General features: G+C 39.6%; 1 protein-coding gene across 1 annotated transcript in view; it reads right to left on the bottom strand.

The window, feature by feature from the left end:
* Positions 1-22867, bottom strand: part of gap43 (growth associated protein 43) — a 226063-nt gene extending 203196 nt beyond the window's left edge. Inside the window, exon 1 of the mRNA XM_080203899.1 lies at positions 22734-22867. Within this exon, the coding sequence (XP_080060025.1) occupies positions 22734-22763 (30 nt within the window). The 5' untranslated portion in view covers positions 22764-22867. The remainder of the gene's footprint in view (positions 1-22733) is intronic.
* Between the last annotated feature and the right edge of the window lie 458 nt (positions 22868-23325).

Here is a 23325-nt window from a genome sequence, read left to right as displayed (position 1 = left end):
AGTGAATTTTGGTAAATTACCACTAGTGCATTTGCCATTTCTCCCACTATTTCTTTTAGTACCCTGGGATGCATTCCATCAGGTCCAGGAGACTTGTCTACCTTCAGCCCCATTAATTTGCCCAATACTGCCTCTTTAGTGATAATGATTGTTTCTACGTCCTCACCTGCCATTAGCCTTCTTCTGGCATGTTATATGTGTCTTCCACTGTGAAGATTGACATTAAATAGCTGTTCAATACCTCAGCCATTTCCTAATTTTCATCCCCCTTCTCATCCTCCAAGGAGATTATTGTTTACTTTAGCCACTCTTGTTCTATATTAGAAACTTCTGCTACTTGAGCTAGTTTACTTAGTCCATCTTACTTTAACAGCTTTATCGAGGCTCTGTTGACCTTCAAAGATTTCCCAATCCTCTACTTTTCTACTTTGTATGCATTTCCTTTCAATTTGATACCCTCCTTTATTTGCTTAGATATCCATGACTGATTATCTTTTTCTACAGTCTTTCCTTACACCAATATGTACTTTTGTTGAGCACTGTGAAAGACTGCCACTGTTCAATTGTCCCACCATTAAATTTTTGCTCTTATTCCATCTTAGCCAATTCTTTCCTCATCCCATTGTATTTTCCTTTAAGCATAAGACACTGGTATTGGATTTTACCTTCTCACGCTCTGTCTGTATTTTAAATTCAGCCATACTGTGATTGCTTCTTCCAAGTGGAGGCCTGAGGGGAAGTTTAGATACCTGGGCTCTGATTTATCTGCACTTTTCCTGCGAGGCTGTATAGCTCTGCTTCTGTTATCCTGTGAGAATATACACTGTAATGCCACTTCTTGATGCACCCTTTTTTCTGAGGTCTCCTTTGAATGTGTGAAGGATTTGGAGTGCTGATTTGGAGTGCAGTTTTAGGCACTGATTGGTAGAATTTGACCCCACACTGTCTCCTTAACGCTGCGCAGATTGGCCCTTGCTATACTGTGGCATGGGTCTGCTTCAAAGTGTCATATGTTCATGGCTGAATCCTGTTATTTCCCACTCTTTGTAATATTCTCATTATCTGTGCAAAGGGAGGTGCCAAATAAACAAATATTAATTGTGTGTCACAAGCAGGCTTACATTAATACTGCCATTAAGGTAGTGAAAATCTCCTAGTTGCCATGATCTGGCACCTATTCGGGCACACCAAGGGAGACTTCAGCATAGCCAAAACACCTAACACGTTTCAAACTGTGGGAGGAAACCCATGCAGACATGGGGAGAATGTGCAAACTCCACATGGTCATCCAAACTGGGAATCAAACCTGGGTCCCTGACGCTTAATTGCAATTGATAATCCAAACCATTTGTCACATGTGCTGACCTTTTCCTTATGTACATGTTGAATGATTATTCTGTGCTGTACTTAAAAATCTGTGCATCTCAGCCTTGAACGTATTGAACTGTAATCAAGAATGGCAGCTCATTTGGGTAGTGCAAGCTCCCACAAACTACTAATGTGATAATGACTACATAGCTCTTTTTCAAAACGGTACCATGGTATATCTTACCCCGACTTGAGAACACAAATAAGGTCTTGGCTTAACTGTTCATTTGAAACATAACTTCTGACAGTGGAGCTCTCAGTGCTGCATTGGAGTCTTGACCTAGATCTTTGTACCAAGTCTGGGTTGGGACTTGAACCACAACCTTCTGACTCAAAGTCTAGAGTGCTATTTAGTGTCAGATAACTGACTAAATCTGTATACATAGTTGCTTACGCATTTCTAATCTATCATTCTGAGCCACATACTGATGTGAAGTGCTTCTTAAATCTGCTTGTCACTGCAATAATCAGTAACTGTAAGGCAGTAAATTGATAAGAAATTTTGTAGAGTTGTTGGGGGTGAAATTTGTCTGACTTCAGTGCATCAGTAGCTTATCTTATATTCCATTCAAAGACAATCCAACAAAAGTTTATTATAGACTGGAGATGTGCTCCAACTCAGTTACATCACACCCCATACCCATCAGCCCCTTTTCCCTATGCGATTATTACGATCTATATTTAAATTGGCTACTGAATTTTAAGTAGGATTTCTCAAGGCAAGGGAGAAGATTTAAACCTCATGGTTCTTTAATACTTACCCTCATCATATTTCAACTGGAATATCACCATAACAAATCAACTTTGGCAAGGGAGTTAAAGTGGGCAATGTGGCCAACCCCCCTTTTACATCTCATGAAAGTTCGCTTTCCCATTGAAGTCAATGGAAGTAGTTTACCATTATTATTAGGAAGTGTTAAGTTTTATTTCATTTTAAAAAAGGTGTAAAGCAGGTTTTTCAATGGCTCAATTAGCAAGTGCACTGTGCTAAAACAAGATACACTCAAAGTCATAGGTTGTGTCTGTATTGAGTTAGCCAACTTCTGCCACTGGGCTTTCCCCCTTTGGAGATAGAACTGGTTTATTGAAAAATCATGAAGTCACACACAGTTTACAGAATACTGATTAGAATGCAAGTCTTTGCAGCTAACCTGCTGCTATTCAAGTCTTAAAGATGCAGACAATGTGAGTGGAGGTAGCATTAGCATAGGTTAAAGACTTGTGTATTGTCTCCAGACAGGACAGTGAGACTTTACAAGCCCAGGTAAGTCATGGGGGTTACAGATAGTGCAACATGAATCCAAGATCCCAGTTGAGGCTGTCCTCATGCGTGCAGAACTTGGCTATCAGTCTCTGCTCAGTGACTCTGCGCTGTCATGTGTCGTGAAGGTCATCTTGGAGAACTTCCTGTGAGTCAGGAGGTCATCTTCCCTTCCTGTTGGCAAGCACTTCAGTGGTCATGGGCATTCAGTCTCAGTTTCAGGTAAGTGTTCTCCAAGGCAACCTTCACAACACAGTACAGAGTCGCTGAACAGAGACTGATAGCCAAGCTCTGCACACAGGACAGCCTCAACTGGGATCTTGGATTCACGTTGCACTAACTGTAACCCCCATGACTTGCCTGGGCTTGTAAAATCTCACTTACTGTCCTGTCTGGAGACAATACACATCTCCACTCACATTGTCTTCATCTTTAAGACTTGAATAGCAGGTTAGCTGCAAAGACTTGCATTCTAAATCAGTATTCTATAAGCTGATTTTTAATATGCTCTTCTCTGATCAGAACCTTCCACACACCTGACAAAGGAACACTGTTTCCTAAAGCTTGTGGGATTACTATCAAATAAACTGGTTGGACTTTAACTTGGTGTTGAGACTTTTTACTGTGATTACCCCAGTCCAATGCCAGCATCTCTACATCACAATAGATTCAGCCAAGGCTCCTGCCCATCACTCTGGGCATAGTACATTATAGATGATGATCAAGCCTTGCTGTAACTAATCCCACTGTCAAATATATTGCCAGCACTTAGTATCTGGATTAACAAATTAGGCAGTCATTTAGATGAAATAGAATGTGACAATTAGTGTGGGTAAAGATTGTGTAGCAACCAGTCATTTGTTTCCACAAGTGAAGAATGAAAAATCTCAGTACTGGAGGTTTGCCATTCTCTGTCTGTTAGCAACAAATATGACCAGGCTAAAATAGATCAGATGCAGTGTGAACCAACTTCTGCTATGCTTGGAGGTGTCAACCTGAACCTTACAAAAAAAAAACCTCAACTATATTGGGAAGCATTTTACTCCTTTTCAAGCCAGCCTTGTAACAAGGTTGACTGTGTGTGGAGTTGAGATTTGCACTTTTGGTATAAAACCACCAATAGTTTAAGAATGCTTGGACTATTCCATGTTTCTTCTACATCTTGCAAATAAATTCTAATCTATATACAAATCTCTATTGTATATAAATATGATCAGGCTGCCTAAATATTATAGATGTGGAGATGCAAGCATTGGGCTGGGATGGGCACAGTAGGAAGTCTCAAAACACCAGGTTAAAGTCCAACAGGTTTATTTGGAATTACAAGCTTGGAGTGCTGCTCCTTCATCAGTTGATCACCTGATGAAGGAGCAGCACCACGAAAGCCTGTGATACCAAATAAACCTGTTGGACTTTAACCTGGCGTTGAGACTTCTTATTGTAAATATTCAAAGAAACAGACCAATTCACAAAAAGCTCATGTTTCATTTGAGAAGGTGTTTGACAGTTGCTGAAATATTTTTTCTCTCATTTTCTGACAGCATTTCTTACTTTCTGCAGTAACGTTGACAGCTATATGGGTCCTGATAACAAGTGTGAGACAGGAACCAGTCATGTGTCAGATTTAGTGGCTGAGAAAACTGGATATACAAATTTTGTGGAAATTCCATCAAATTTAATAAAACTTGTTTCAAGCTTTTATATGGGTTTCTCAGTCACAGTCAGCCAGACTGAGAGGCTAGTTAACTGTCAGGTGAGACAGCAGCTAGGTTCCAGAATAGGGGGCAAGATGGAAATAGGCAGATATTGGCCACAGTTGGTGAGCAAGGGAGGGTGGTTTCAGATGAGATTGAGGCAGGAGTTTAACATTGAACAGTTCAATCTAAGGATGATCCAGTTGCAAGGGATGTCCAATTGCAGAGGAATCCCATCATGTGTGGAGGATTAGTCATCTGCAACCCCTCTCTCAGTCAAATGGCCTCCACTGAAACTGGAAATTGGACAGTTGGAGGTGGATTAGGGCCAGACTCCAGATTTTTGAATGTTTCATCTTTTTCACAGGAAAATGTGGCAATTATTAATCTTGGGGGTTCAAATTACCTTTATGGTCCCCAAAATAAAAAAGGTCTGAAAAATTTAGGAATGAAAACTTAAAATATTATAATTCCATAGAAGTTATGCTACATCATCATGAACAAATTTTGCAAATGTAAAATATGTGCAAAGTGGAATTCAGTGCTTAAAGGTTCAGAGTGAGTACTCACGATTGTTAAGTTTATATATTGAAAATGGCAATGATTCAGAGAGATCCCAGCAAAAAAGGTACTTGTATGCAGACTAAAAGGCTATTCTTTGGAATTTGGGTAAAGGGGGTGGGGGGATTGGGGTTGAGTCAGTCTGACAGGAAGGCAGCCTGTCTGAATGAAGATAAGAAACGTTTAATGTTTCCTTGAACAGGCAGACTTCTGCTGAGCTCTTTGGAATTTCCCTTCAAATGGAGTTTCAGAGAGTCCCTATTGCGTTTCAATTTTCCTGCCATGAAATATTTAACAAATGGCTTCCGCCAATAAAACCCATTGCCAAGACCAAATAACATCTTATTTGTATTCTATACTCTCCCTGAACATAAAATATTGAGTGTCCTATTTCAATCTTCATAGCATGATGATTTTAGAGTCAATCCCTACTATACCTCACCCCAAATAACAGCCAAGTCTAGGAGGCAAGGCAGTATTGAACAGCCCTATTGAACAGTCCTCACAGATATGACAGAGGAAGACTTCTCAACACTCATCTCACATATATTCCTGTATATTGAAGACATATATCCCACTAACATACAAAACAGCATTAGACATGTTCACAAATGCACACAGGCACAAATATACACAATCCTTGCACACATACAAATACACAGCACTTCCTTGCCCCCTCCCCCAAGATATGCATACGCTCAGACCACGTATGAAAATACATGCCTCAAAAGATGCACTAGGGAATCCCCTCTCCAGGGAACAAAGGTAAGGATCTGCAAGGTGATTGCCCAGACGTGTAAACTTCCCTGCATTCAGAAATATCTGAAAATGATTTAAAATCACAAACTTCTGATTGTTCTAGGTGCAATTCATAGTTATTCAAAAAAAACTAATTGCTAGGTAACTGTTGTTCAGTACCAGCCCACTGCAGGGCCTCTCCCCATCCCTGACCCCTCTGGTCACTGATCACTTCTCCCAAATGGGAATCCTCCCACACTTGGTTTCCCCACATCCAACTACTTTCTCCCCCCTGCTCCCCACACATGGGATTTCTTCCACTTGCCACCCCATGACATTCCCCATGCTTCCGGCACCAATGTCTGACCTCTGATATCCTAGTCCGCTCAACACCCCATCCCAACCTTGTCTGGCCTCTGATACTCCCCACCTTGCAAATCCTATCCATTTACCTACTCCTTGGTCTGTCAATTTCAATGAACATTTAAACTACCTGGTTTAATCGCAGCTAATGCTGTAAAGTGGAGCCGGGCTGCGAGGGCTGCTGCGCTGCCTGGATCATGTCCAGCCTGAGTTGGAAGACCAGGCGAGACAGGCGCAAAAGAAAATTCACATAAATAATTGGAAACAATGTCAATCCAATGCTAATTACCACTGAGGAAGTTATGACCCCATGTTTACACATATTAACATACAAACACATGAAAACAAAGTTTACAAACAATTCAAACATTCACACCTCCCCACACACCCACTCTTTTTCCCCCCTTGAGACAAACTTTAGAAAACAGCATAGAAAGAAATTGAAAGCCACTTTTCCAAACTGTGAACTTGTTTAATTCATGCAGGAGCCACCATGATTCACTCTCGACAGAATTTCTTTAAGAGGGTTTACCTCTAAAGACAGGATTTAAAAAGAGCAGGTCTTTAGGATGGCAAATTAGCAGCACAAAATGAAAAGTTCACCACTTAAATGTCAAGTGTGCAAAGTAATTTGTTCAGCTCCAGTGTGGTTAAAGTCTGGTATAAAATAAATTCCTCATCACCTGTCTGACAGCCTAGGAAATAAACATGCAACATCCACGTCAATTCTGTAGCAATAGAGCAGACCAAAATAATGACGATTTTATTGACTCCCATTGTTCCCAATTCTATACTTCATTGTGCATGAAAGACCTATACTGTGGAAGAAATAATGTTAAAATTATGAGAGTTCATTTACACATGCTCTCTAGAATCTCGAAGTAATTACAATGTCACTGCAATGTTTAAGATTGTTTGTCGAGCCTATTGCACTTATTTTGGCAGTTAATCACTTTGGGGCATCTTGGAGAGCTTGAAATGATTTTTATTAATGTAAGTGATATCATTGTATTAAAACAGGAGCATTCAACTCGAGATGCTAGAAAGTATATCTTTAATTCATTCAAAGTAACAAGCGGGCCACACAAGTGCTAGGCAATGACCAACTCCAAAATGAGAATCCAGCCACCTCCCCTAGACATTCATTGGCAGTGCCCTCGCTGAATTCTCCAGTACCAAATATCCTGGCCGGGGGCGGGGGACGACTTAACATTGATCAAAGTAAACTGGACTGGCCGTATGTTCTGCACCTACCATAGCAGGTCAAAGGCTAGGAATCCTGTGGCAAATGACTCCCTCCTGACTCCCCAAAGCCTGCCCAACATCTACAAGACAAAAAAAATCAGTTGGATGGAATATTTTCCACTTCCTTGGTGAGTGTAACTCCAACATTAGAAGCTCAATGTCATCCAGGACAAAAACAGCCCACTCAATTGGCATCCCATCCACAAACATCCATTTCCTCCACCCCACCAACACATTGGGGCAGCAGTGTGTACCAACTATAAGGTGGGTACAGATTCTATGATTCAGAAGGACAATTGTGGCAAACAGTGGGATCACCACCTGGAATTTCCCCTTAGTCACACACCACTAACTTGGAAATATGTCGATAAAGGCAAAATACTGTGGGAGCAGGAATCTGAAACACAAATGGAAATGCTAGAAAATCTCAGCAGGTCTGACAACATCTGAGGAGAGGTAATAGAGCTAACATTGAGTCTGGATGACCCATCAGAGCAAAGAAAATCAGACAAGATTTATGCTATGAGGGCCAGCAGGGGGAGGGACTATAATAGGACAATGGGAATGTAAACGATGAAGGCTGAGAGTGTCCATTAAGCGTTAAGAATGTGTGAATGGCTGATCAGAGGTACAGATTGTTGAGACTACCTGAGAAATATTGCAGCTGCCCTGAAGGGGAGGTGGGGAGTTGAGACGTTGAGACAATAATGGAAAAGTGGAAAATAGAAGAAGTGAAATGGCTGTAAAGTGCCCAATCACAAGATGAGGTGCTGTTCCTCCAGTTTGCATTGGGGTTCACTGGAGCATTGCAACAGGCCAAGGAGGAATGTGAACAAGAGAGCAGGGTGTTGTGTTGACGTGGCAAGCAACAGGAAGGTCTGGGTCCTACCATACAGCCTTCCAAACTGAATGTTGAGTTCAATAACTTCAGAGCATGAATTCTCCCCTCCACCTTCATCCCATTTCCATTCATTTATTTTATTTCTTCTTTTCATCTCATTCATCCATTATGACCCTTCATTCTCACTTATTTTCCACTTCTCTGTTCTCGCTCTCCATCTTGAATTCAAACCCACACCCCCAACACCAACCTCAGGGCAACTGCTACATTCCTCAGATAGTCCCTTAACAATCTGCACCTGTGTGTGACTGGTAAGACAATCTGATCACTTACCGGACATTTTCAGCACTTATCTCAGCTGCCTTCATCATTTATATTCCTTTGTCTGATCACAGCACTACCTCCACCCACAACTCCCCACCCCTCAGCATATATCTCATCTGATTTTCTTTGCTCTTAGCTCTGATGAAGGGTCATCCAGACTCAAAACATTTGGCTTTATTCTCTCTCCACTGATGCTGTCAGACCTGCTGAGATTTTCCAGCATTTTGCGTTGGAAATATGTCACCATTCTCTACTTGGTAACAACGCCAACAATATCTTCTCTTCCTTTGATGATCCATTTTACATTGATGTGGTCGTTGTTCAATTTGGAATTATCACACTTCTTCCAGGCAGGATAAACCTGGATAACTTTATGCTTTGTTGGATAGATTCCAGTGTTGCAACTCATTCAATTTATTGGGCTCCATCATCAAGGATGGGCAAATTCATGCAACCTCTTGTCACAAGGACAAAAATAAGTAGGAGCTGGCCCATTGAACTTCTTCCAACATTTGAAATGGGATCATGGCAAATCTGCCATAAGAAAAATGGAATTTTCTCACCCATTCCCCATATCTCGATTCCCCAGGAGAGCAAAAATCTATCTAACTCAGCCTTGGATATTCTCAAAGGAGCATCCAAAACCCTCTGGGATAGCAGATAGGGAATTTCAAAGATTCTAAAGCTTCTAAAGATTCACAATCCTGAGTGAAGGAGTTGTTCCTCATTTCAATCGTAAATTGTTCTCTTAATGTGACTGACATTGTGTTCTAGACTATCTAGTTAGAGGAAACAACTTCTCTGTGTCTCCACATCAATGTGAAACCCCTTTGGCATATTTCATTGAAACCTATTCTCATCTTTGTAAACTCCTGGGATATTAAGTTTTTCATTACAAGAGCCAATCTAGAGAATTTGCTGTGCCACATCCAATGCAAGCATATCCTATATAGGGACAGAATGGTGGCAGCGGTTAGCACTGCTCCTCATAGTATCAGGAACCCAGATTTGATTCCAGCACTGGGTGATGCATAGAGTTTGTACATTGTCATTGTGGGTGCTCCAGTTTCCTCCCACAGTCCAAAGGTCTGCAGGTTAGGTGGATTAGCCATGCTAAATTGCACCTTACTATGGATATGTGGGGTTACAAAAATAGGGTCTGGGTATGACTCAGGTCACTGCAAATCCAACAGGCCAAATGGCACTAAGGATTCTGTGAATTCTAATGATCCTTCCTCAAAAACAGAGGCCAAGAGCAGAATTTTGCCATTCTGCCTCCCATGGAAATTGAGGTGGGCAGGAGTGGAACATGCAGAGGTCTGTTGACTTTGGGGTGGGATTTTGCAGTCTTGGGTTAAGTACAACCAGAAAATCCTGCCCCAAAATTATGCACAGAACTCTGAAAGCTCTATGCAATGTTAGCAAGGTATTCTTGTAATCTCACTCCCTTGCATTAAAGGCCAACATCCCATTTGCCTTCCCAGTTCTGCACCTGCATGCTAATTGTGTTTCTTTTACGAGGAGACACAAATTCCCCTGACCATGAATATTGAGGTTTCACACCTTTTGAAAAATATTCTACCCTTAATGCCAAGGTTAATAACTTCATACTTGATGTTATACTCTATCCAGCACCTTTTCCCCCTTTATGTATCGCTTTGAATCCTTCTCACAGCTTGCTTTCCAGCATAGCTTTGTATATCAGCAAACTTAGATACATCTTAGAGTCTTCATCTGAGTCATTAATATTTAGATTGTAAATAGCTGTGGCCCACCAGCAGTTATAACCCTACCAGCTTTGGAAGTGTCCTGCTTATTCCTCCTCAGTTTCCTGTCTATTACCAATTATCTATCCAAGCTAATATATTACTTGCAAGTCCATGAACCTTGATTGTTACTTTTTATGTGGGAAATTATCAAATGTCTTTTGGAAATCCAAGTATACATCATCTACTGAATACCCTTCAATTACATCCTCAAAAAAGCCAAACACGATTTAATTTGTATCAACTCATGTTGATTCTGTCTGATCATTCTATGATTTTCTTAGGGTCACTTAATAATAGATTCAATATTTCCTGACAACTGATGTCTGGCTGTTTTCTCTTCTTCTCGAATAGCAGCATTACAATTCTGAACACTCATTCTGGAACCATGGCATTTGGGAAAATCATAACCAATATATCCGCTATCCCTGCAGCTATCTCATTTAGAACCCTAGGATGTAGGCCATTACAACAGTAAGAAAGGACTTTGACTCAGAAGATCAGGATGTTGAATTAGCATGGGTGGAGCTTAGGAACAACAAGGGTCAGAAAACACTGATGAAAATTACTGAGATTTGTTGGCTTTTAGTTTCTTCAGTTTTTAATACTTTTCCCCTGATTACATTAATGACTGAGTTTCTCACTCTTGTTAGCCTCTTGGTTTCACTCTTTCAGGTACGTGACTTGTGTACTTTACTGTGAAGACAGACACTAAATATTTGTTCAATGTCTCTGCTATTTCTTCATTCCCCTTGATGTTTTCTCCTGTCTTTCCTTTATGGGGACTAATGTTTACAAATTGTTTTTACATCCTTGGCTACTTTATCACCATATTCTATTTTCTTCTTTAGAAATCTTTTACATGCCCTTTGCTGAAGCTTTACAATTCTCAGGCTGACTATTCTTCACAACATAAGCTTTTCGTTCACCAGCACGATTAGTTGGATTATCACAGATTTTATTTTTAAATTGGAAGTAGATTCATTGAACATTGAAATATTTCTTTAAAAAGTTTGATTTTTTTCCCCACCATACCTTTCAGTCTATCTGCCTAATCAACTGTAGCTGGTTCACATCTATATAATCAATTTTGAATGTATTAATTAACCCTGTTACGTATACAATGCTCAATCTAAAATAGCTTATCCCAGAATGCTTCTTGATAAGGCATGAAAACATTGAGCAAATTCAACTTCCTGACTACCACAAAAAAATGTTCAATGACCTATTAACCACTCCAATCATCATTTTCCACCTTCGTTATTCCTAATCTCCAGTCAAAGTGATTCTATTTCCTAATCTGTTGAGTTGAGATCCTTACTACTGTCCTTATGCTAACCTTTATCAGTGATACTCTTCCTCATTTTTCAGTCTATATTGTGTATCCTGGAATACTTGCCAACTCTGGTCACTTTGCAATTATGACTCTGAAACAACCATTACATCAAACCCATTTAGCTGTTTTTGTGCCACTGGGTCAGTTATCTTGTTACAAATGCATTGTGCATTCAGTTAGAGTCCTTATTTTTTAACCACTATCTTTTGCATGAACCTTAATTTAAAGGGATGTGATTGCTTCCTGTCACCACTATTTACAACTGAATGCAACAAAGTGTAAGCTTTGAATGATTGGATGTGAGGTGACTTAGCTCCTTCTATAGCACATTACTTTTATTGGCTTGAATGTATTCCTATGCATAGGAATGTTGTGGACTTTTGGCTCAATCTCATGACTAAATTATCAGACTGCCTCTGACATCCAGGATTGAATAATGAGACATTTCCTGTATTAAACATTGGAAAAGGTTGAAGCCATTGATTCAATCCCTGCTCTACATTCTATTTTTCAGATATCGATTCTAGTCCACTCACTGACAAATACCTGCAGCTGAACGAAAAATGTTTGAACCTTGGTGTCACTGAGCTGAGCTTTCAACCACACATCTTCTCTATCAATAAGACCTATTACTACCTTCAACTTTGCCCCTCTACCTCAGGTCATTTGCTGCTGTAACTCTAACGCATGCCTTTTTCAATCAGGCGTGACTATTCCAATACACCTCCTTGGCTCGCCTCCCAAATTCTATCCTCTGTTAACTTGAGGTCATCCAAAACTCTGCTGCTCATATTCTTAGTTGAACCACATTCCTCTATCACCAACCAACAAACTTTAGCTCCCAGTTAAGCAACATTCCCATTTAAAAACTCTGATCCTTGTTTTCAATTTCCTCCATGGCTTCCCCCAACTCCCCCCCACTTCCTATCTCTCATCTGCGCCAGCCCCACAACCGTCACATTTGCACTCAACTAACTCTAGCCTCATGACCATCCCCAATTTTAATTGCTCTACCATTAGCAGCCATATTTTAAATTTATAGGCCTGAAGCTCTAGAATTGAGTTCCCCCTCCCCCGCCCCCTCCAAAACCCCTCAGCTTCTCTAACTGGGAAATGGCTGGTACTGACTGAACTGGTCTTGTACACCTGAACATGAAACTCTAAGAGTACTGGTGCCAATGGTACCAGATTTTAACAATTTTGAAATGATTTTATTTTGAGCTATGATGCTCCTGTGAAAGTACTTGGGAAATTGCATTAAAGACACTAAATAAATGCACATTTTGTTGTAGTAGCTTCATCAAGTTGGTACCTCAGTAGTTATACCTGGTGCTGCTCCTGGCATGCTCTTCTGCGCTGCTAATTTAATATTTAAAGGTTTATTTATTAGTCACAAGTAGGGTTTATATTAACACTGTAATAAAGTTACTGTGAATTCCCCTGATTGCCACATTCCGGCATCTGTTCGGATCAATGCACCTAACCAGCATGTCTTTCAGACTGTGGGATGAAACTGGAGCACCTAGAGGAAACCCATGTAGACATGGGGAGAATGTGTAAACTCCAGTGACCAAGGCCAGGAATTGAACCTGGAACCATAGCACTGAGGCAACTGCACTAACCACTGCTGTGCTAAATTGTGCCAGACTTGATCTTGTGACATGATGCTGATTGCAAAGTGAGGGATTTGCTAGGCTATGGAGGTTATAGATTATAATTCTGCTGCTGCTAATAGCCCACAGTGCCTCACAGACGCCCAAATAATTTCAGGTACAGATTGCAAATCACAATGGACTTGAACAGCGATTCAGAACATAAAGACAATTTGGTTGTTTGTTTGGGTGGAGGGGGGGTTGGGAAGGGCGGGGTCAGCAGCAGCGGCACAGGGGAAGAAGTTTGATGTTATAACACCATCCTACAGTTTACTGATTTGGCAAAGCTCCTCTCATTGCTATAATGCATACTTTTATTGTAAAGGGTATGCTTTTCCCTGACTCCTCCCCCACCCAAGTTACCTGCAAGCAGATTCTTTACATGACTGACAACACCTGGCCATGTCTACTAATGAAATGTATTCCGAGCATCTTGATGTCACCATGGTGAAATCCTGACCGACTCATTGGCACGTTTGTGATCAGACAGATGAACCATGGTGCTCTTTCGGATCCTTTAAATGCAACCAGACCACAAATACACCCTGGTCTCATTGCAAATGAACTTTACTTTGGAGGTTTTGATTCTGTTTGCTAGCTGATCATACGCCTATTGTCTGATTGCACCCTCTCCCTGCACTACTGTGGTTGCTATGACAACTCAATTCTTGCACTGCTGCTAAGCAGAAACACACCCTGCCACAACTTAAAAAGGGGGCTGAGCAATTGAAAGGAATTTTGGGTTTAGGCCTCCAGAAGCAAGTCGAAAACAGCCCCTTAAAGGATACCACAAAATTAAACAAAGACTTCATTCCTCCTGAATTATTCAGGAGACTCCAGATATTCTCCTCCCTCCTGTTTCATTGAAAAGATTCTCTGGGAGCATCCCTGTTCCATTGTCTTATTTAGATTTTGTTTATCTAGAAATAAAATGTCCATTGAGAAAAATCACAGGCGTTGTCCTCCTCCACCACCACCCCCCCCACCCCAAAAAGTGAAGCCCATGGCAGTCTCAAGCACGCTCTGCATTGCGCTTTTTTGGAGTTGGGGGAGGGGGGGGGGGCAAGAGATAGAGAGAAAGAGGCCTAGACATGCCACTGCATCTGACTTCAGGGCACTTGGATGCCATTTCACAAGGGTGCCTTGATCTCAGTGCATGAGGAGACTTTTCCTCCATCCCACAGATATCAGGACACGCTCCTTCATTGGCAGGATGTTCCCCTACATGGGTTGCCAGCATTGGGGCAGGAGATTTGGGGCCCTGCAGATGGATCCCCTGCCAGACCCCTGACATGCCCACACCTCTCCCTCCAAATCATGATCCAGCCCTGTACAATAGGCCCCCACCCCTTGGTACAGTCTCTGGTACACTGGCAGCATTCACCGCCAGGTGAGCACTATGTGACCATCCCCCACCACCATCCAGGGGCTCAATGGCCTCCAAGCCCCCAGAGTAGACATCACACCAGTGATTTGTGCCATTCTCAGACATGCCCCAAGGCTGGAAGATCCCACATGCTGGAAGTTGAATGGCTATGCACATTTAAAATCCTACTTTAACTATGCTAATAGGCCTCACACCCTTTATGTACACAATCCAGTTTGCGCCATTAGAAAAAAGGCCAGAACATTGGTGGTGGGTACAAAGCTGCTCGTTTTAGGCCAGCATGCCATTTTCTTGGATTGGTGCAATCTGCACCAGGTGCAGAAAGGTGGGAAAATCATCCCCACACCATGACTAGATGGTGCATCATTTTAACACACACGTTTATAGATACATCTTTAAATGACATTACCAAATACTTACCACATACTTACAAGTTGGTAAGAATCCCCTGATGGTCTGAGAAATCTTCCTGAAACCAAAGCTCAACTCCCAGGGACTATATTCTAAAATTTAGAACGTAGGCAGTTTTGACTTGTTTAATTTACATTTCTAACATTTCAAATAATTGGCAGCTCTGCGCATTAAAGTGAAAATTACTTCCCTGGAAATGTCAGAGCTGTGAGCGCACACCAGGAAGGGCTTCATCATTGTATTAAGATTTATTTGGTGCTTTTCACATCCTCAAGACAACCTAAAGATACTTAAATGCTGTCACAGGTTGTTTTGTAGGTAAATGTAGGGTAATTATGAAGCAACAAACGCAGGCCTTGCCAGCGACAGCTGCATTCCACAAAGTAATATAAAACATCAATGTGCACACAGTCTCAGTGTGAGATGAACAGTTAGCCTATCTGTACTTAAAACAAAAAAAAAAATCACATTTCTGGAGGGCTGAATGGTAGCCAGGATTTTCAGAAAGCTCCCTACTCTTCACGAAGCAGAGCACACCTGTAAAATGCCACTTAAGTACTGAACTGAAGTGTGAGCCGAGATTACATGTTCATTTCCAGGACTGGTATTTAACCTGGTTGCCTTATTGCAAAAGATTGTCAACAGGCAATATTACACTTTTTATCTAATTTTGATTAAATAGTTTGTACATCATTGTGATGGTAACATGAATATTAGAATGGATCTAAACAAGTTCCATGGAATAACAAATAAAAAAATTAGAAAATTAAAGATATTGGCGTTCTTATAACTAACTTGATGCTTGATGGTGATGTCAACACAAGCCTTTCTCAAGGCTCTGCCTCACATTGGTTATTAGACAACTTGTCCATTGAGGGAAAGGTTGTGAGTGAACATCTCTTTACTGCTGGCTTCTCAAAGAGGATGATGAGTGCTTATTGTGGAGCTCAGCTGAAACTAATCTGTCAACATCCTGGAGCCTTCAATAGTGGAAACGAGGAAGAGGAATATTTCATTTCCAAAGAATGGGAGAAGGGTGCCCCACCACATCAATGCCTTACTTTAACCCCTTGGACTTGAATGTCATGTTGAATGATCTGAAGCGAGACTGCCATTCCCATCAATTTACCGCAATTAAAATCTTGCCATAACCCATCTCATTTTCTCCTCACCCACTCATTGTAGCAACCTTCAATGACACCTGTTGTTGTTGCTGCCACTTCCAAAGTCTGCCAAGTACTACCTACACAAACTCTTTTACCCTCACATGCAGCTGTTCAGAACTCTCCAGTATGCTATGAACTAACTGGCTCTCTTCCTTTTGCCAGGAAGACAACCTGCATTGGAGGAGGGACTTCATATCATTATGTACTTTCAGCAGCTGCCAAGGCTACTATGATCATCTCAAACAGACAATGGATAATTTTGACTTTGGCAGCAGAGTGTAATAGATGACATTGATTCATGTATTGTTTTACACCATCACCCAAAGGTAATATTGCTTCAGAGTTCACATCAACTGTTGTAGAGAACGTGGCGAGAAGAGGAATTGAAAATTGGTATATGTTGAAACCTCCATGTTGCACAGTCATGTCAGAACAACAGCTGGACGTTGAGTGACTAAAAATTTTTTTTTTATATATATATATATATATATATATATATATATAGAGACTCGACACTCTTCCAGTGAAGCACATCATACCCTGCATCTCCACGAGGCTGACAATTCTGGCAAAGCTCAGGTCTGTTGAGGATCTATCTTTATGCTTTGCAGTGTCCATGGGGAAAGATTATGAAGTGATTAACTTTAACAAAGAGTGCATCTTAATGTCTTGATTTTGAGGATTGACTAGTGTCATTATTGATCTTACCCATTACATATCCATCATGTTGAATTAATGGTACCTTGGGTTTGCTCAAGTCAGATTTTTCCAAAAATGAATCAGATTTTTTTGATCAAGTGTTATCTAACATGAAAACACTTCACTCAGGAAGTTACTTGGAATGTCTTTTGCCTCAGTGTTGGAAATCTTAGCATTTAATATGCAGACTATAAGACAAATTAAAAGCTGCTTGAAATTACAAAAGTAATAGGAATTGGAGACATCTTGAAAAAGTCAGTATTTTGGCCATTTTGTCAGAGCTAAAAAACTAGGGCAAAGTGGAGAGCAGCAGAAAGCAGGGTCAACTTAAGTGTAGTTGGATGATGGACAACACAGAGTGCTCGTAGACAAGTTACAATGGATGCACAAGACAGATGATCATGATATACATGATTGTAGATGGGCTGGTAAGAGTAGTTGCAAATTGGAGAAGGTTGTCAAAGAAAAGTAATGTTCAACTTACACGATGAATTTATTCTGTACTCAAAGATAAAAAGAGTGATTTAAACCCTACCCACCTGACAAACCATTCAAGTTAATGGTTCCATGTTACTTACCTGACCAAAGGCCACCCGGAGCTGCTGGATTCAGATCTCACCTAGTCTCCTGAGCAGATGGCAAAAATACCCATCCAAAGCAGACAGATGCAATTTGCATATTGAAGGTAAACAGAACCTGTAATGTTTAATTGGTAGCCTACATGGCAAGTGATAGTGTTCCCCACACAAAGTTGATTGGGTTAGAAGAGGAAAGGCCTTAGCTGTGATTCAACTCTCCTCAATCATGGCAGCCCTGCAGGATGATCCACAAACAATCCAGCCAACGACTTGCTGCTGACATGCAGCTAATGGGTTACATGATTTTCCCCAACTGGAATAGGATGGGAGGCCAAGAAGTTATAACCTTGGGATTTACTTCTGGAGCTTCGGTGAATCCCTAATCCATACATCAACTCACTTACTGAAAATTGGAATCAAATTATTTTTCTAATAGCATTTATTTAAGAAACTGAGTACATTTGCACAAATTTGATTTCTGCATTCCATCATTACAACTGTCACATTTTTAGCTAGCACAAGTGAGAATGGATCATGAGTTTCTATGTAATTTGCAATACCATCATCATTCACTATTCAGCTGTGCAAAGGTGATTCTGTTCTATGATAAGACCAGAGCGTCAAATGTTACCAGGCCTTCATTGCTTGATGCTGAAGGTAATGTGCATATTTTTGGTCTCTTATTATCAGCTGATAATATGGAACAAAGCAACAAGTGCAGTGCATTCAAGTTTGCGGGCAAAAACAAAGCTAGCAGGCACAGCCCCAAAATCAAAACACAAAAGGCAATAGTTTATATACTGGAAATCTTTTGCAAAAAAGATACTTTCACCATAAAACAGAATGTGAAGAGGTAAAGTGACAATGAGGAGTTCTTGCACTTGTACAAATATATGAAAGAAATTAGATTACTTTTGGAATACCAATGAGTGTCTCCTTACTAGAAGCACGTGTTCTAATAAGTTAGATACTGTCTGCCTAACCCAAATATTTTCTTTGCTGTAGTTTCCTTCCAACATTTTGTTGAGTGGGTGTAGAACAAGTTTGAACCCTAGCAGCTAAAACAAAAAAAGGATCAATCCTTAACTGTGAAGAGGCACATCACAAGTAAATGGGGGAGAAAAGAACAGTGGCTGTTCTAGCAGAGTGGAGTTGGATTGAGTTGAAGTCAGATGGAATAGACTAGAGGTGAATGTTTAGCATCTTTCTGGACTCTAAAGTTGGAAGTCACAAGATACCAAGTATTCATCAGATATATCTGTGACATCATGAGTGATCTGGTGTTTTACAAGTATTACAGTTTAAATCATGATCAGACAGAGTAGTGAAAAAAGTCTCAATGACAGTGGGGTCTGTAGGGTCCATCATGAGCAATTTAGAATTTGCTTGCTTTAAATATTGCAGGAAGCATCTGCTCAGGGTATCATTTGCAGAGCCTGAGATCAAGAAAATAATTTAGAAGCTTAAATTTATTACAATAGTGATAAAGACATAGAACTTGCTTAATCATGTATGTAGGGAAGTGTAGAGGAACAGTTTTCATCCTGGCACAAGCTTGAATTATTTAGCAAATCCTGACCGTAACCCTGCTAAGAATTGCTTAGTCGCATTTAACAGAGAGACAAATGTCAGTTTAAGGCTTTCTTCCAAATGCATTATGTTGCAATTTAGTCTTTTGCAATCGCCGAGGTGCATCTTGTTCTGCAAACATTTAAATACAGTTCAAGCAATGTATCTGAACAAGGAATTTTGAATTTAAAAAAAAATCTAAGATTTATGAAATAAGAAACAGGCAGCTTTGGAGGAGGAGGAGGAGGGATGGATTTCATTAGTTTAAAATAGTACCAATATCAAAATACACCATTTATTTTAGATTAACATTACATATTTATTGACATGTTTTTCTATTAACCATTTTTGAAATGCACATCGTTTCCACCCCCCCATTAAGAGTGTGCACCATCTTAAAGCTTCATTACTCTTTGTCCTCCTAATATTTTTCCTCTATTAGAACTGACTGGGGGACACACCTTAAAAAGCAGTATGCTTCCAGATCTCCAATAATGTACGTCTTGGCTGTCTGCCAAAAGGCACACAACCAACTTTTCTTGCCCTCCCACAGGGAGGCGTCTGCCCTCAACTGGGATGTGCCTTCCAATATAATTAGAAATCAGAGACATAAAACAGATTTTATTGTAGTAGTAGCTTTTCTTTTTATGACTACCTTTTTAGTGAAAGGTTGACTTTTGTGAATGGCCATCCAATGATGCATGATAGTGTGTGTATTGTCTTTATATTTTCTATAAGGTTAATGAGTCAGTTTATTTTTGGAAGATTGCAGCTGAAATACATCACAAAAGTAAACACTGATAATAGTTAGCTACATAACTGCAAGAGAAATAACCAAGAGGAAATAAATTTGAAATTATTATTTTAAAATTGTTGAAAGTCTGACTCAATCTCGGTGCTGGGACATACTAGACTGCCTCTCCCATTCAGCTAAATGAGGAAAAAAAAGAGACAATTACTCCCGTCTGCCAGTGGACCAAGGCTTCCTAGATAACTACTAAGGATCAAAATAGGTTTACAACTTTGCAAGTGTTTAACGATTCCAATCCTGATGGACTTTAAGCAATCGAGTGCCTTGAAGCAAAGGTTCCAATGATAAATATTGTATCTACATCACCCTGACCTATCATACAGAACAACATACTATGATATATTGGAAATCAGATATTTTCACTTCTCATTGGCCTGGAATACAGCTTACGCTGACAAAATAATTCATTTATTTTTTCCTTACAAGCAGCACTTCATTTTAGTTTCTAACATAGCATCTACAATAAACAAGTTAGGTCTATTGTGTAACAAAAGCTCACCACATAGCACAAAGGTTTACATCATCAGCATGATTCAGAAATGATGTAAATTCTCTAGAGGACTAGCAACCCACTTTCTTCAGATACAGAGGGCACTCCCACCATCCTCAGTCTTAACAGGAATGACAATTACCCTGTAGTATAATTAAGATTGCCCAGAAGTTAGCCCTTTATTGTCTGGTTATGCTCCCATTTTGCAACTATGTAATAAATAATCATTAAACCTTTTTTGCTTAAATCAAGTCTTCTTGTTTCATTGCTGCTAGAGAACTGTAGATATTAGGAATGCTTAAAAATTCACTAATCATTTTATTTGGCTGCTTTAAACTAATATAACTCCCCACCCTAACATTGTTTTTCTCTGTTTAGAGACAGCAATCAAAAGGAATTTTCAACTCAGAATAAAGCTTTCTTGTAAAGATGGATTGGCAATGCTTAGGGCAGTTAAGTGTTGGACATTTCAACCACCTGAAATGAGTCCAGGCCAAACCATAGGGGATGAATTGAATTAGAAACTAATGAACGCACTGTTGTGCATTATTGATGATTAATAAATACTAAGATTAATTCAGGCATGAAGGAAAGACCAGCCACCCAGCATACACTCTCTATTGCAGTCAAAGCCTTTTTATGGTAATACTCTATGATTAGCAAAATACATGTTTTCAAATAATTTCTATTAATTATGTAGAATGCAAAGTCAATGCACAATAAAATGTTTATGTTCCCATTTAGTGGTAGACCCATTAATTAGTAGATAGTATTATGCATTTTTTAAAATTTGTGTTATCTGGTTGTAATTTTCATTTTCTTTAGGTAAAAAGGTTCATCCAGCAATTTACAATTCAGGTTTGAAAGGAAAGATTTAGAGATTTGATATCTGTACAGTAATGCATCTATCTCAGCAAATTTGATTTCACTGATAACATCCAAATTTAGGGGCAAGGTAATGGATGTACCTTGAACTATATTGACAGCATCAGAGTCTAAATTTAATTTCATCTTATCCATCAGTTTAAAATAAATTGTACTATAACTCAATTATACCATTATGGCTACATTGATTAATGAAACTTCTGTTATGCTCTCTAATAAATGCACATTTATTGAAAAGGGAAATCGGAAAACAACAGTTCTAATTTGTAGCTTAACAATCAGAATATCCACACCATTTAAAATCGCAAGTTGGGCTTTTCGGCAATATCTCTCTTCACTTTCCTTACAATTATTGTAAACAAGATACAATAATTGGATGTCATATGTGGCCATTACATCCACCAATCCAATAACTAGACTGAGACATAAGGTTGTTGCTCATGCCGTGATCAGTCATTCGAATCATCATTATAAAGTTGGCATTGGTTACCTATCCACCAGATGCATTTTTCCAAAACCTTATTATCCATAAGATTTACTGCAAAAAAAATTACTTTATGACAGAATTTTTTTTTTCCCCCCTCCTGTGTCAAAAACATATTAAAGGTTGGAACATTTTTGTTAAATATTTTATTCACACTGCAAAAATCAATGTTCAATTTATATTTATCCACCAAGGTTTTTAATGTTCAAATTTAAAGCATTTTTCTTTTATTAATAATTGAAAACTCCATCTTAAAAATATATTCAGCACACAAAGGAGAGTTCAGAAAGACTCCACCACAAGGACCAGTGTTCTGTGTTAGCTAGCCTTATATAGGAGGTGCCACTCCCAAAGCTCTACCTCTGCAGCCAAATCATACGATTATCACAAGCTGAAATTCCAGTGGGCAAGACTCGATTAATTAACTGACAACTGGCCATTTTTTTAAATGGCTATTCATCCTTATCAACACTCTAGCTCACTGTTGTAGTAACTGTTACTCTATTTTTTATAAATCCAGCAGCCTTGACCTTTATGCACCAATATGTGACTGTTTTTAGGTTAATTTGCTCCATCGCATAGTTGTTTCAACTAAAATGTAATTTAAACTGGGCACTGGCTAAATTCCCATAGATCTGGAATTATGCTTGTTGAATATCAAATGAAAAGGTATTCTCAAATGGAACACTGGCTGAATCCAAATGCTGTACTGAACCTGATGCTTTCAGGTATTTTAACTCTTTTAAGCTGTAGAAATAAAATTCATCAGTCATGAATTCAGAGCCAAACATGAATTATAACAATCTTTCAATTCATTAGTCATTAAAGTATTAAATCATTAATCTAGGATAGGTCTTATCAAAGCTTAAAATATCATGGCATAAAAATACTGTAGAATAAAATGTGAAATGGAAGATATGCAGTTAAGTAATGGTCAACTCCCTACATTTTCATGCAAATATTTCATATCTTGGGAGTCCCAAAATTTTAAGTCAATCATTGGCTTAAACGCTATATTAAATTGTATATTTCTCAAACTATTTCAATTTCAACTTGTGAAAAGATCACTGCAGAACTGTTCCAAGAACTGAAAAAAAAATGTACCTGTTTAGTTCTTCTAATGCAGCACAACATGATTCCAGTATCCCTTTCCTTTTCTCTTCCTGCCTATTCTTTCTTGCTCCTCTCTCACTCCTCTCCCTGTCTCTCACTCCCTCTCTTGCTCACACAGGCACTGCCGACAGCTGCACAGTCAACTGCTGCTGATCAGCATACTCTCCTACCAGTTCCCCCTCCCTCCCCACCCATCCGTGCCACCACTCCCAGACAGCTCATTAAATATTAAGCGTCTCTTCCGTACCCTCAGTGGCCACTGTCTAAGTGTGCACGTTTCTGGAGTATTAACAATTTAAGTACTGAATTTCTTTCGATATCTTGTGGTTCGCATTCAAATATCTTCACCAGTATTTATAACAAGGACATTCTGCATAGTCAGAATACCATATTAGAAAGCATAAATTGTAGATTTATGGACGTTTCTTTACCAAATGTATGCTCATAAAAATAAGCAAAATATTTCATTTGCAATATATTTTGAAACGGTATCAAGATGTTTAAATCCATCTTATAATTAATGAAATGATGTGCCACGCCCAAACTATGGTGCTGCGTAGGGCTACTATGATAAGCTAAATTG

This window comes from Carcharhinus amblyrhynchos, chromosome 15 (assembly GCF_965287045.1).
Source record: "Carcharhinus amblyrhynchos chromosome 15, sCarAmb.v2.hapA, whole genome shotgun sequence".
NCBI classification, from domain to species: Eukaryota; Metazoa; Chordata; class Chondrichthyes; order Carcharhiniformes; family Carcharhinidae; genus Carcharhinus; species Carcharhinus amblyrhynchos.
This window is presented reverse-complemented; position numbering and strand designations above follow the sequence as displayed.